We start from the raw sequence: 13,447 nt of genomic DNA on the forward strand, positions 1-13,447 counted from the left end.
CCCTGCTGTGTGCAGAGTCTCATTTAGATAAAGATAGGGAATTAGGGCTGGGTGTAATGGCTCACGCCCATAATCCCAGCACTTTGGGAGGCCGAGGTGGGTGGGTGGGTCAGGAGTTCTAGACCAGCCTAACCAACATGGTGAAATACAAAAATTAGCCAGGTGTGGTGGTGCGCGCCTGTAATCCCAGCTACTTGGGAGGCTGAAGCAGGAGAATCGCTTGAACCCGGGAGGCGGAGGTTGCGGTGAGCCGAGATTACACCTTTGCACTCCAGCCTGGGCAAGAGAGCGAGACTCTGTCTCAAAAAAAAAAAGGAGTAAATAGAAAAAAAGATTTATAGATAGTGGAATATGCTTTCACTGGCTTTAAGGATTTTATAGGATAATAGGGTAAAGCACTGTCATAGGTGTACCTCTGAACCTGTTTACTGTAAGTCAATTTTTATAAATTAAATAATTAAAAATGTATTAGGGAACACCATAGAACATGGCTGAAAGAAATTTAAAAAGACCTAAATGAAGCTGGGTGCTGTGGCCTACTCCTGTAATCCCAGCACTTTGGGAGACTGAGGTGGGCAGATCACCTAAGGTCAGGAGTTCGAGAACAGCCTGACCAACAGGAAGAAACCCCACCTTTACTGAAAATACAAAATTAGCTGGGTGTGGTGGCATATGCCTGTAATCCCAGCTGCTCGGGAGGTGAGACAGGAGAATCACCTGAACCTGGGGGTGGAGGTTGCAGTGACCCGAGATTGCGCCATTGCACTCTAGCCTGGGCAACAAGAGTGAGACTCTGTATTTTTTTTTTTTTTTTTAAACCCCTAAATGAAAGACCTCTCGTGTTCATGGATTAGAAGACTTAATATTGTTGAATAGCACTACTTCCCAAAGTGAGCTGTATAGATCCAATATAATCCCTATCAAAATTCCAACTGGTTTTTTTCACAGACATTTACAACTTGATGTTAAAATTCATATGGAAATGCAAAGGATATAGTATAGCCAAGACAATATTTAAAAGTAACAAAAGTTGGACAACTCACATTCCCTGATTTCAAAACTTACTACAAAGCTACAGTAAGCAAGACAGTGTGCTTCTGTCATAAAGATACATATAAAGACTGATAGAGTAGAATTGAGAGTCCAGAAATAAACCCTCACATTTATGGTCACTTGATTTTTTGCAAGAGTCCCAATTTAATTAAATGGGGTAAGAATACTCTTTTTTTTTTTTTTTTTTTTTGAGACGGAGTCTCGCTCTGTCACCTAGGCTGGAGTGCTGTGGCCGGATCTCAGCTCACTGCAAGCTCTGCCTCCCGGGTTCCCGCCATTCTCCTGCCTCAGCCTCCCGAGTAGCCGGGACTACAGGCGCCCGCCACCTCGCCCGGCTAGTTTTTTGTATTTTTTAGTAGAGACGGGGTTTCACCGTGTTAGCCAGGATGGTCTCGATCTCCTGACCTTGTGATCCGCCCGTCTCGGCCTCCCAAAGTGCTGGGATTACAGGCTTGAGCCACCGCGCCCGGCCTAAGAATACTCTTGTTAGCAAATACTGCTAGGGCAACTAGATACCCACATGCAGAAGAATGAAGTTGGATTCCTACCTCATACCATGTACAAAAAGTGTCTCAAAACGCCTAAATTAAGTCTTCATGACTGGCTTAGGCAGTGAATTCTTAGGTATGACACCAAAAGCATAAGCATCCAAAGGAAAAAACAGATGAATTGTACTTCATCAAAATATAAAACTTCATGGTTCATAGTACACTATCAAGAAAGTAAAAAGATAACACAGAGAATGGGAGAAAATATTTGGAAGTCATCTGATAAGGGCCATACATATAGAATATGTAAAGGACAATATAGCAGGTCAACAATAAAAAGTCTCAATGGATTTCAATACTTGTTTCCTGGGTGGGTGCGGTGGCTCACGCCTGTAATCCCAGTACTTTGGGAGGCTGAGGCGGGCAGATCACCTGAGGTCGGGAGTTTGAGACCAGCCTGACCAACATGGAGAAACACCATCTCTACTAAAAATACAAAATTAGCCGGGCTTGGTGGCGCATGCCTGTAATCCGAGTTACTCGGGAGGCTGAGGCAGGACAATCACTTGAACCCGGGAGGTGGAGGTTGCAGTCAGCCAAGATCGTGCCATTGCACTCCAGCCTGGGCAACAAGAGTGAGACTCCATCTCAAAAATAATAATAAAAGGCCAGGCACGGTGGCTCACGCCTGTAACCCCAGCTTTGGGAGGCCAAAAGGGGGTGGATCCATGAGGTCAGGAGATAAGAGACCATCCTGGCTAACATGGTGAAACCCCGTCTCTACTAAAAAAAAATACAAAAAATCAGCCGGGCGTGGTGGCAGGTGCCTGTAGTCCCAGCTACTCGGGAGGCTGAGGCAGGAGAATGGTGTGAACCTGGGAGGTGGAGGTTGCAGTGAGCCAAGACCGCGCCACTGCACTCCAGCCTGGGCGACAGAGTCAGACTCTCTCAAAAAATAATATAATAAATTTAAAAACATGTTTCCCCGAAGAAGAGTACTACTTATGTAAATGATCAGTAAGTGCATGAAAAGATCCTCAACATCATTAGCCATCAGGGATAATGCACATGAAACCAGAGCGATGTGCCACTTCATGTCCACTAGTGTGACTGTAATCCAAACACAGATAATAACAAGTGTTGACAAGGATGTGGAAAAATTAGAACCCTCATACATTGCTAGTAGAAAAGGTACAACTGCTTTAGGAAGTTAAACATAGAGTTACCATATGGCCCAGCAGTTTCATTCCTAGATCTACACACACACACACACACACACACACACACACACACACACACACACACACAGTCAAGAGAACAGAAAGCATATGGCCACGCAAACATTTATACACAAATGTTCATATCAGTGTTACTGTAGTTAAGCAGTGAAAACAACATAAGTGTCCACTGATGAATGTATAAGCAAAATGTGGTAGATCGCATATCCATTCGAGGGAACATCATTCAGCAATAAAAAGTAATGAACAGGCTGGGCGTGGTGGCTCACGCCTGTAATCCCAGCACTTTGGGAGGCCGAGGCAGGCAGGTCACTTGAGGTCAGGAGTTCCAGAACAGCCTGCCCAACATGGTGAAACCTCATCTCTACCAAAAATAGGAAAATTAGCCAGGTGTGGTGGCACACGCTTGTTATCCCAGCTACTTGGGAGGTTAAGGCAGGAGGATCACTTGAACCTGGGCAGCAGAGGTTGCAGTGAGCTGAGTGAGATTGCATCACTGTACTCCAGCCTGGGCAACAGAGGGAGACCATCTCAAAAAAAAAGTAATAGCCAAGCACAGTGGCTGATGTCTATAATCCTAGCTCTTTGGGAGGCTGAGGTAGGAAGATTGCTTGAGCCCAGAAGTTCAAGACCACCCTTGGGCACATGGCAAAACCCCATCTACAAAAAAATTTAGCCGGGTGTGGTGGAGTGCCCCTGTAATCACAGCTACTTGGGAGGCTGAGGTGGGAGGATCACCTGAGGCCAGGAGGTTGAGGCTGCATTAGTGAGCTGAGATCATGCTACTGTACTTCAGCCTGGGTGACAGTGAGACTCTTTAAGGAAAAAAAAAAAGTAATGAGCTGTCAAGCCACAGAAAGACAGTGATAAGCCAGATGCGGTGGCTCGTAACTATAATCTTAACACTTTGGGAGGCCAAGGCAGGAGGTTCACCAGAGCCCAGGAGTTGGAGACCAGCCTGGGCAACATTAACGAAATCCTGTGTCTACCAGTGATGAACTTTAAATGTATATTTACTTAGTGGAAGAAGTTAGTCTGAAAAAGTTAGATGCTGTGTGATTACAGTTTAATTTCATATGTGACTATCTCATAACACATATGGAGAGCTTCCTATTTAGCTGTTATAGAATGAATATTTACCCGGTAATTTTAATGTAGGTTTAGAAGTTTGAATCTTGGCCAGGTGCAGAGGCTCACACCTGTAATCCTAGCACTTTGGGAGGCCGAGGCGGGTGGATCACTTGAGGTTGGGAGTTTGAGACCAGCCTGACCAACATGGTGAAACCCCGTCTCTACTAAAGATACAAAAAAATATTAGCTGGGTGTGGTGGCACACACCTGTAATACCAGCTACTTGGGAGGCTGAGGCAGGAGAATTGCTTGAACCTGGGAGGCAGAAGTTGCAGGGAGGCAGAAGTTGCAGTGGGCCAAGATTGCGCCATTGCACTCCATCCTGGGCGACAGGGTGAGATTCCATCTCAGAAAAAAAAAAAAAAAAAAGAAATTTGGATCTCAGATGGTATAGTAGCTTTCTTTGGATGTGCTGCATACCAGGTGCCAAATGGTGTCCTATAAATGGAAGCTCTTGTGTGAGGAAGGGGATGATCAAATAGGAGTTTCTTTTTTTTTCTTTTAGAGTTTGTCTGCCTTTTCCAAACTCATCTACCCATGTCCTTTAAGGTTACAGTTCTGGCCCTGACTGTGATAAGCCAGATGCGGACCCGCATCCTGCTCTCATTAACCAAAAGAGAGGCGTTGGCTTTGTCTGATGCTAGCTTTTCCTCTTTTCCTTAGGCCCATCCTGGGGAAATGGTGGGAGCTCTGGCTGCACAGTCCCTTGGAGAACCTGCCACCCAGATGACCTTGAATACCTTCCACTATGCTGGTGTGTCTGCCAAGAATGTGACGCTGGGTGTGCCCCGACTTAAGGAGCTCATCAACATTTCCAAGAAGCCAAAGACCCCTTCACTTACCGTCTTCTTGTTGGGCCAGTCTGCTCGAGATGCTGAGAGAGCCAAGGTAGGGATCCAGGGGTGCTGGGCTTCTTGGCAGGAAGAAAAGAACAACTCAACTGGGCGCGGTGGCTCACGCCTGTAATCCCAGCACTTTGGGAGGCCAAGGCGGGTGGATCACCTGAGGTCAGGAGTTGAAGACCAACCTGGCCAACGTGGTGAAACCCCGTCTCTACTAAAAATACAAAAATTAGCTGGGCGTGGTGGCGCGTGCCTGTAATCCCAGCTACTAGTAGGGGCTGAGGCAGGAGGATCGCTTGAACCTGGGAGGCAGAGGTTGCAGTGAGCTGAGATTGTGCCACTGCCCTCCAGCTTGGACAAGAGCGAGACTCCATCTCAAAAAAAAAACAAAAGAAGAACTCTTCCCATTGAATAAAGGGTTTTGGATTCCCTTGATAAGGAGAGTTAGAAGAGGCCTTTAGAGGCCGGGCACGGTGGCTCACGCCTGTAATCCCAGCACTTTGGGAGGCTGAGACGGGTGGATCACGAGGTCAGGAGATCAAGACTATCCTGGCTAACACAGTGAAACCCCGTCTCTACTAAAAATACAAAAAATTAGCCGGGCGCGGTGGCGGGCGCCTGTAGTCCCAGCTACTCAGGAGGCTGAGGCAGGAGAATGGCGTGAACCCAGAGGGGCGGAGCTTGCAGTGAGCCGAGATCGCGCCACTGCACTCCAGCCTAGGGGACAGAGTGAGACTCCGTCTCAAAAAAAAAAAAAAAAAGCGCCTTTAGAGCTACTCGGTTCTCTGTGTCATGGACTTCTCTCTGTTCCCAGGATATTCTATGCCGCCTGGAGCATACAACGTTGAGGAAGGTGACTGCCAACACAGCCATCTACTATGACCCCAACCCCCAGAGCACGGTGGTGGCAGAGGACCAAGAGTGGGTGAATGTCTACTATGAAATGCCTGACTTTGATGTGGCCCGAATCTCCCCCTGGCTGTTGCGGGTGGAGCTGGATCGGAAGCACATGACTGATCGGAAGCTGACCATGGAGCAGATTGCTGAAAAGATCAATGCTGGTAAGCCTAGGAGGGCAGGCCTGGCTCAGGAGCCCCACTGTCTGTGCCATCACCTGTCGTGTTCACTGCACTTGAGCCCCTAAAGAGCTACCCACCCTCACTCCGTCCACGTACCAGTTCCGCCCATCCAAGGCATCCTCCAACTCTCCAGGTCCCCTCTGCACTCCCTTTCTCTTCTCAGTGTTCCCCCTTCCCCTTTCCGAGGGCTTCTATGAAAAAGGAAGTTTCTGTGAGGAGGAGTGGGGAGCCAAAAGAGCCTTGCTCAGAGGGAGCTGCGAATGGACAGTGCCTGGGGCCAGTCCTGTTAGCTGCAGCCTTTCTCATGGCTCCTCGCCCCACCAGGTTTTGGTGATGACTTGAACTGCATCTTTAATGATGACAACGCAGAGAAGCTGGTGCTCCGTATTCGCATCATGAACAGCGATGAGAACAAGATGCAGGAGGTAATAGGGGATCTAGGAAGAAGTTGATGTGTCATGTGTAGAACTCATGAATCATGTTAGGGACCAAAGAAAAGAAGATGCAGTCAGCACTGAGGGGGGCCGGGCGCGGGGGCCAGGCCTGTAATCCCAGCACTGAGGGGGGCTGGGCGCGGGGCCCCGGGCCTGTAATCCCAGTACTGTGGGAGGCTGAGGTGGGTGGATCACCTGAGGTCAGCCTGACCAACACGGAGAAACCCCATCTCGTGTTACTAAAAATACAAAATTAGCCAGCCATGGTGGTGCGTGCCTGTAATCCCAGCTACTCGGGAGACTGAGGCAGGAGAATGGCTTGAACCCAGGAGGCGGAGGTGCGGTGAGCCAAGATCATGCCATTGCACTCCAACGTGGGCAACAAGAGTGAAACTCCGTCTCAAACAATAAACATTGAGGGGTGGGTCGTACCCACCTAATTTCGGGATAGGGAATGGTGATGAGCAACGATTTTCCTTTTTTTTTTTTGAGACGGAGTCTCGCTCTGCCGCCCAGGCTGGAGTGCAGTGGCTGGATCTCAGCTCACTGCAAGCTCCGCCTCCCGGGTTCACGCCATTCTCCTGCCTCAGCCTCCTGAGTAGCTGGGACTACAGGCGCCCGCCACCGCGCCCGGCTAGTTTTTTGTATTTTTTAGTAGAGACGGGGTTTCACCGTGTTAGCCAGGATGGTCTCGATCTCCTGACCTCGTGATCCGCCCATCTCGGCCTCCCAAAGTGCTGGGATTATAGGCTTGAGCCACCGCGCCCGGCCCTGAGCAACGATTTTCAAAACCCACAGCACCGGCTGAGTAGATCAAACAGCTGGTGTTGAAATAGGAGATAGGAGTGCCTCCCTGTTGCCCTGTCCCCTGGCTTTCCTCCCCCGAGCCTCCTGCAGCTTGCTTTGCTTAGGGAATACAAACCCCAGCCCTGAGGCAGGGGCCAGACTTGGGGGCAGGTTGCATAGTAGGAATTGCTCTGTCCTAGGAGAAGTCGTGTGACAGGCATAACAAGACCCATGAAAAGGCTGGATCAGTGACTTCACTCCTGGGCATGGCTCCTGCGATATTTGTTTAGCACATGTTGGTGCCTGATGCTTTAGTAATAAAAACTGAAGAACTCAGGCCGGGCGTGGTGGCTCAGACTTGTAATCCCAGCACTTTGGGAGGCCGAGGCGGGCAGATTACCTGAGGTCAGGAGTTGGACACCAGCTTGACCAACATGGAGAAACCCCGTCTCTACTGAAAATACAAAATTAGCCGGGCATGGTGGTGCATGCCTGTAATCTCAGTTACTCGGGAGGCTGAGGCAGGAGAACCGCTTGAACCTGGGAGGTGGAGGTTGCAGTGAGGCAAGATGGCGCCATTGCACTCCAGCCTGGGCAACAAGAGTGAGACTCCATCTCAAAAAGAAACAAAAAAAACTGAAGAACTCACACTGAACCTGCTGTCAGAAAACAGTTATAAAAGCATTGATAGGTCTTGATGGAATACAATATGTGGCCATTAAAAGAGATCACTGTCATGCCAGCGGCAGCCTAGGTGAACATGCGGTTAAGTGCTGGAGCAGGGAATGGTGTGTGTGTGGGTACAGTGGTTGGAGGACATGACACTTTGATGGAGCCCGCCTCTCGCTAGGCAGGACTGCACCAGAGTGGAAGTTGTGATAGGTTGGTGGGATTTGGGTGCCTTTCCTTAGGCTGCTTTTAATATTGTAAAATCAGGATAAAAAGTCTCACTGGAGAGTTGCTGGAACCTGGGGGGTAGAGGTTGCTGTGAGCCGAGATCATGCCATTGCACTCCAGCCCAGGCTGATAACGAAACTCCGTCTCAAAAAAAAAAAACTGTCCCACTGGAAGTGTGAGGGGCAGAGCCTGGTGACTGACTTGTTAGGCCCTCAAGGAGGCTGTAGTTGGAGGTGAGAGCCGGGGAAGAGACCAGAGGATGCCGAGTGCTGACCTCATTCTCGCTGCAGGAGGAAGAGGTGGTGGATAAGATGGATGATGATGTCTTCCTGCGCTGCATTGAGTCCAACATGCTGACAGATATGACCCTGCAGGGCATCGAGCAGATCAGCAAGGTCAGCCGTCCCCTCCGCCACCGCCTTCCTCCTCCCGCTCCCCGATTCCCCGCCCTGCCCACCCTGAGCACGCTGTCTTTCCCACAGGTGTACATGCACTTGCCACAGACAGACAACAAGAAGAAAATCATCATCACAGAGGACGGGGAATTCAAGGCCCTGCAGGAGTGGATCCTGGAGACGGACGGCGTGAGCTTGATGCGGGTGCTGAGTGAGAAGGATGTGGACCCCGTGCGCACCACGTCCAATGACATCGTGGAGATCTTCACGGTGAGCCCTAGTGTGCTGCCCAGCGGCCTTTCGTGGATCTCTGGCTCTCAGGCCCCTCATTCTGTGCTGTCCACTCACAGGATTTCCTCAGGCTCAGACTTTCTGCCTGAATCCATTTCTGAGTGTGGGATGTCCTGGCTCCTGACCCCCTCCCTGGATCTGGGTGGTGGCAGAAGCAGGAAAGAGAGTAGAGTTGCTCAGTCCTGACCCTCCCATCTGCTTCCCTCCCCTGTGCCAGGTGCTGGGCATTGAAGCTGTGCGGAAGGCCCTGGAGCGGGAGCTGTACCATGTCATCTCGTTTGATGGCTCCTATGTCAATTACCGACACTTGGCTCTCTTGTGTGATACCATGACCTGTCGTGGCCATTTGATGGCCATCACCCGACACGGAGTCAATCGCCAGGACACAGGACCACTCATGAAGTGTTCTTTTGAGGAAACGGTAACAGTGGAATTTATGAATAGGGCAGAAGGAGGGAGCAGTGTGGGAAGAAGGGCGCCCACTTTGGGCAGCTGGGCTGTGGTGATGGGACAGCCAGGTGCTGTGTGTGGTGGGGTCTCATGGGGCCTGTCTGCTCTGTTCAGGTGGATGTGCTTATGGAAGCAGCCGCACACGGCGAGAGCGACCCCATGAAGGGGGTCTCTGAGAATATCATGCTGGGCCAGCTGGCTCCAGCTGGCACTGGCTGCTTTGACCTACTGCTTGATGCAGAGAAGTGCAAGTATGGCATGGAGATCCCCACCAATATCCCCGGCCTGGGGGCTGCTGGACGTGAGTATGAGGCCCTAGCTGCCCAGTACCTGCCTGCATTGGCGAGGCGGTGGGGCAGGCCATGGGTGGGAGGGTGTCACTAGTCTCTTGTTGCTGTTCTTGCTCCTCACGATTTCCTGTGTGCCTCTTTGCAGCCACCGGCATGTTCTTTGGCTCAGCACCCAGTCCCATGGGTGGAATCTCTCCTGCCATGACGCCTTGGAACCAGGGTGCAACCCCTGCCTACGGCGCCTGGTCCCCCAGTGTTGGTGAGTAACCTGATCCAGGAAGAGGGCCCTCCAGGTGGTTCAGAGGTGGGTGAGCTGGGATCATGAACAGCAGCCATTGTTGGAACTCTTGAAGGCCGCAGAGGGCTATTGAAAGGTGGGCAGGAAGAATTGGGGGCATTTGATCTTCAGCTCTGGCCTTAACTTGCTTTTCTCACTCTATAGGGAGTGGAATGACCCCAGGGGCAGCTGGCTTCTCTCCCAGTGCTGCATCAGATGCCAGTGGCTTCAGCCCAGGTTACTCCCCTGCCTGGTCTCCCACACCCGGCTCCCCGGGGTCCCCGGGTCCCTCAAGCCCTTACATCCCTTCACCAGGTGAGCTGTCGCCATCTGTCGGGCCAGGTTTGTTTCCTCCTCAGTTCTGGGTGAGTCTGTCCATTGCTCATCTCCTTTGTTGGCTGTTTCCCCACAGGTGGTGCCATGTCTCCCAGCTACTCGCCAACGTCACCTGCCTATGAGCCCCGCTCTCCTGGGGGCTACACACCCCAGAGTCCCTCTTATTCCCCCACTTCACCCTCCTACTCCCCTACCTCTCCATCATATTCTCCAACCAGTCCCAACTATAGTCCCACATCACCCAGCTACTCACCGACCTCTCCCAGCTACTCACCCACCTCTCCCAGCTACTCGCCCACCTCTCCCAGCTACTCACCCACCTCTCCCAGCTACTCGCCCACCTCTCCCAGCTACTCGCCCACTTCCCCTAGCTACTCGCCCACCTCTCCCAGCTACTCGCCGACGTCTCCCAGCTACTCGCCGACATCTCCCAGCTACTCGCCAACTTCACCCAGCTATTCTCCCACTTCCCCCAGCTACTCACCAACCTCTCCAAGCTATTCACCCACCTCCCCCAGCTACTCACCCACTTCCCCAAGTTACTCACCCACCAGCCCGAACTATTCTCCAACCAGTCCCAATTATACCCCAACGTCACCCAGCTACAGCCCGACATCACCCAGCTATTCACCTACTAGTCCCAACTACACGCCTACCAGCCCTAACTACAGCCCAACCTCTCCAAGCTACTCTCCAACATCACCCAGTTATTCCCCGACCTCACCAAGTTACTCCCCTTCCAGCCCACGATACACACCACAGTCTCCAACCTATACCCCAAGCTCACCCAGCTACAGCCCCAGCTCTCCCAGCTACAGCCCAACCTCACCCAAGTACACCCCAACCAGTCCTTCCTACAGTCCCAGCTCCCCAGAGTATACCCCAACCTCCCCCAAGTACTCACCTACCAGTCCCAAATATTCACCCACCTCTCCCAAGTACTCTCCTACCAGTCCCACCTATTCACCCACCACCCCGAAATACTCCCCAACATCCCCTACTTATTCCCCAACCTCTCCAGTCTACACCCCAACCTCTCCCAAGTACTCACCTACTAGTCCCACTTACTCGCCCACTTCTCCCAAGTACTCACCCACCAGCCCCACCTACTCGCCCACCTCTCCCAAAGGCTCGACTTACTCTCCCACTTCCCCTGGTTATTCGCCCACCAGCCCCACCTACAGCCTCACCAGCCCGGCCATCAGCCCGGATGACAGCGATGAGGAGAACTGAGGGCTCGTGGGGCGCGGCAGCGGGCTAGGGTCCAGGGCAGCTTGCCCATGCTGCTGTGCAGTTCTTGCTTCCCTCGTGGGGTGTCACCCCCAGCCCAGCTCCCTTGTACATAAACGCCTTGTGGCAGAGCTCTTGGTGAACTTCTGGATCCCGTTTCTGATGCAGATTCTTGTCTCGTTCTCCACTCATGCTGTCAGAACCCACTGGCCCAGTGGTGTTCTCATTCCTACCCCCACCCACCCCTTGCCTGTCCCCAAATTGAAGATCCTTCCTTGCCTGTGACTTGATGTGGGGGCGGGTAAAGGGCATTTTAACTTAGGGGTAGTTCCTGCTCTGAGTGGTTACAGCTGATCCTCGAGAAGAACAAAGCTAAAGCTGCCTTTTGTCTGTTATTTTATTTTTTTGAAGTTTAAATAAAGTTTACTAATTTTGACCAAAAATGTGACCATGGAGTGCTTCATTGGGATTCAGGGGACCCACAGGCCCTGCCTCCTGCCTCCTGCCTCCTGCCTCCTGCCTCCTGCCTCCTGCCTCCTGCCTCCTGCCTGGGCTGCTGCTGATCTGTTAGCGGGAGGGGACCTTCCAGTCACTGAGCCCGCGCACAGCCCCTGCTCTGTGCTGAGTTTGTTGTAGTCACAACAGATGCATCTCTTGTCCTGCATTAAGGTGATACTAGCCATAACAGCTTTTTAACCTGTTTTACTGATCGTCATAAATAATTTGGAAAGTGTAGAAAGGTATAATGCAGAGGGGGAGAAATGATCACCCTTAATCCCACCACTAGGAGGCATACTTTCTTTTGTATTTTTTTCCTACACTTTTCTTGAGTCACTAACAAATGAACAAAAATGTACTTTTATTTTGGCCTCAAACCAAGAATGAAAAGATGATATAGATGCTGTAATACAGAAGCTGAAGTTAAAGGATTTGGGGGTAATATGTTGGTTTTAGCTGGCCATTTTTTCCCCTTTCATTAGCACCTTAATGTGGGTATCAATGTTCTACATCCTCTGCAAGTCATTTCTGGTTTATTTTAGGTATTTTTATTTTATTTATTTTTGAGACAGTCTCGCTCTGTCACCCAGGCTGGAGTGCAGTGGCACAGTCTCAGCTCACTGCAACCTCTGCCTCCCAGGTTCAAGCAATTCTACCTCAGCCTCCCAAGTACCTGGGATTACAGGCGCCCACCACCATGCCCAGCTACTTTTTGTATTTTTAATAGAGATGAGGTTTCACCCTGTTGGCCAGGCTGGTCTGAAACTCCTGATTTCAGGTGAACCGCCCACCTCGGCCTCCCAAAGTTCTGGGATTACAGGCGTGAGCCGCTGCGCCTGGCCTATTTAGCCTTTGCTCTCATTCCTGAAAGTGAGTTCCCCGTGACATCATTCCCCTTCCGCCTAAAGAACTTTTAGTATTTCTTACAGAGCAGCATTGCTGGTGACAAATGATCTTAGTTTTCTTTTTGTCGGGAAATGTCTATTTTGCCTTCATTCCTAAAGAATATCTTCGCTGGAGATAGGCTTCTGGTGTGACAGGTTTATTTTTTTCTTTTAGCACTTTTTTTTTTTTTTTTTTTTTTTTTGGTTTAGGAGCAGAGGTTTAGTACTCAAAAGATAGAGAAAGGAGAACAGCTCTCTCTCTCCCTTGTGGGAGAGGGGCTTCTGAAAGGGAAGTCCTTAAGATGTCCTATCTTCCGGCCCTCACAGTTTCTAGTGAGAAGTTCACAGTCTTTGGGATCATTATTTCCTGTTATTTTTCTCTCAATCCTTTCAAGATTTTCTTTTTATCTCTGGTTCTTTGGTTTTTGACAGTTTGGCTTTGGTGTGTGTATTGGAGTTCTCCAGCAGAACCCCTGGGGGAGATAGATATGTCTCTGCTGTGCTAATAGTCACATTACTTCTATATGTGATTATATATATACATATGGTTTTGTTTTTTCTATTTATTGAGCTTCCCCACAGCAAAAATGAGGGGTTTTGTCATGGGAATTGGCTCAAACGATTACAGGGACCAAGAAGTTTCACAATCTGCCATCTGTAATCTGGAGAACCAGGAAGCTGGTGGTGTAATTCAGTCTGAGTCCAAAGGCCTGAGAACTGGAGGTGGGGTGGTGGTGGTAGTGGTGGCAGTGGCAGTGGTGGTGCTGGTGTAAGTCCTAGAGTCTAAAGACCCAAGAATCAGGAGCTCCTAGGTCCAAAGGCAGGAGAAGTTGGATGTCTGAACTCAA

At 50.5% G+C, this 13,447-nt stretch overlaps 1 protein-coding gene across 1 annotated transcript in view; it reads left to right on the forward strand.

The window, feature by feature from the left end:
• Positions 1 to 11,360, forward strand: part of LOC105473570 (RNA polymerase II subunit A) — a 33,505-nt gene extending 22,145 nt beyond the window's left edge. Inside the window, exons 20-29 of the mRNA XM_011727395.3 lie at positions 4,574 to 4,798; positions 5,567 to 5,813; positions 6,156 to 6,256; positions 8,239 to 8,343; positions 8,431 to 8,613; positions 8,852 to 9,055; positions 9,199 to 9,385; positions 9,520 to 9,633; positions 9,817 to 9,966; positions 10,064 to 11,360. Coding sequence (XP_011725697.2) covers positions 4,574 to 4,798; positions 5,567 to 5,813; positions 6,156 to 6,256; positions 8,239 to 8,343; positions 8,431 to 8,613; positions 8,852 to 9,055; positions 9,199 to 9,385; positions 9,520 to 9,633; positions 9,817 to 9,966; positions 10,064 to 11,220 — 2,673 coding nt within the window. The 3' untranslated portion in view covers positions 11,221 to 11,360. The remainder of the gene's footprint in view (positions 1 to 4,573; positions 4,799 to 5,566; positions 5,814 to 6,155; positions 6,257 to 8,238; positions 8,344 to 8,430; positions 8,614 to 8,851; positions 9,056 to 9,198; positions 9,386 to 9,519; positions 9,634 to 9,816; positions 9,967 to 10,063) is intronic.
• The last annotated feature ends 2,087 nt before the right edge of the window (positions 11,361 to 13,447 follow it).

This window comes from Macaca nemestrina, chromosome 17 (assembly GCF_043159975.1).
Source record: "Macaca nemestrina isolate mMacNem1 chromosome 17, mMacNem.hap1, whole genome shotgun sequence".
In the NCBI taxonomy this organism is placed as follows: domain Eukaryota; kingdom Metazoa; phylum Chordata; class Mammalia; order Primates; family Cercopithecidae; genus Macaca; species Macaca nemestrina.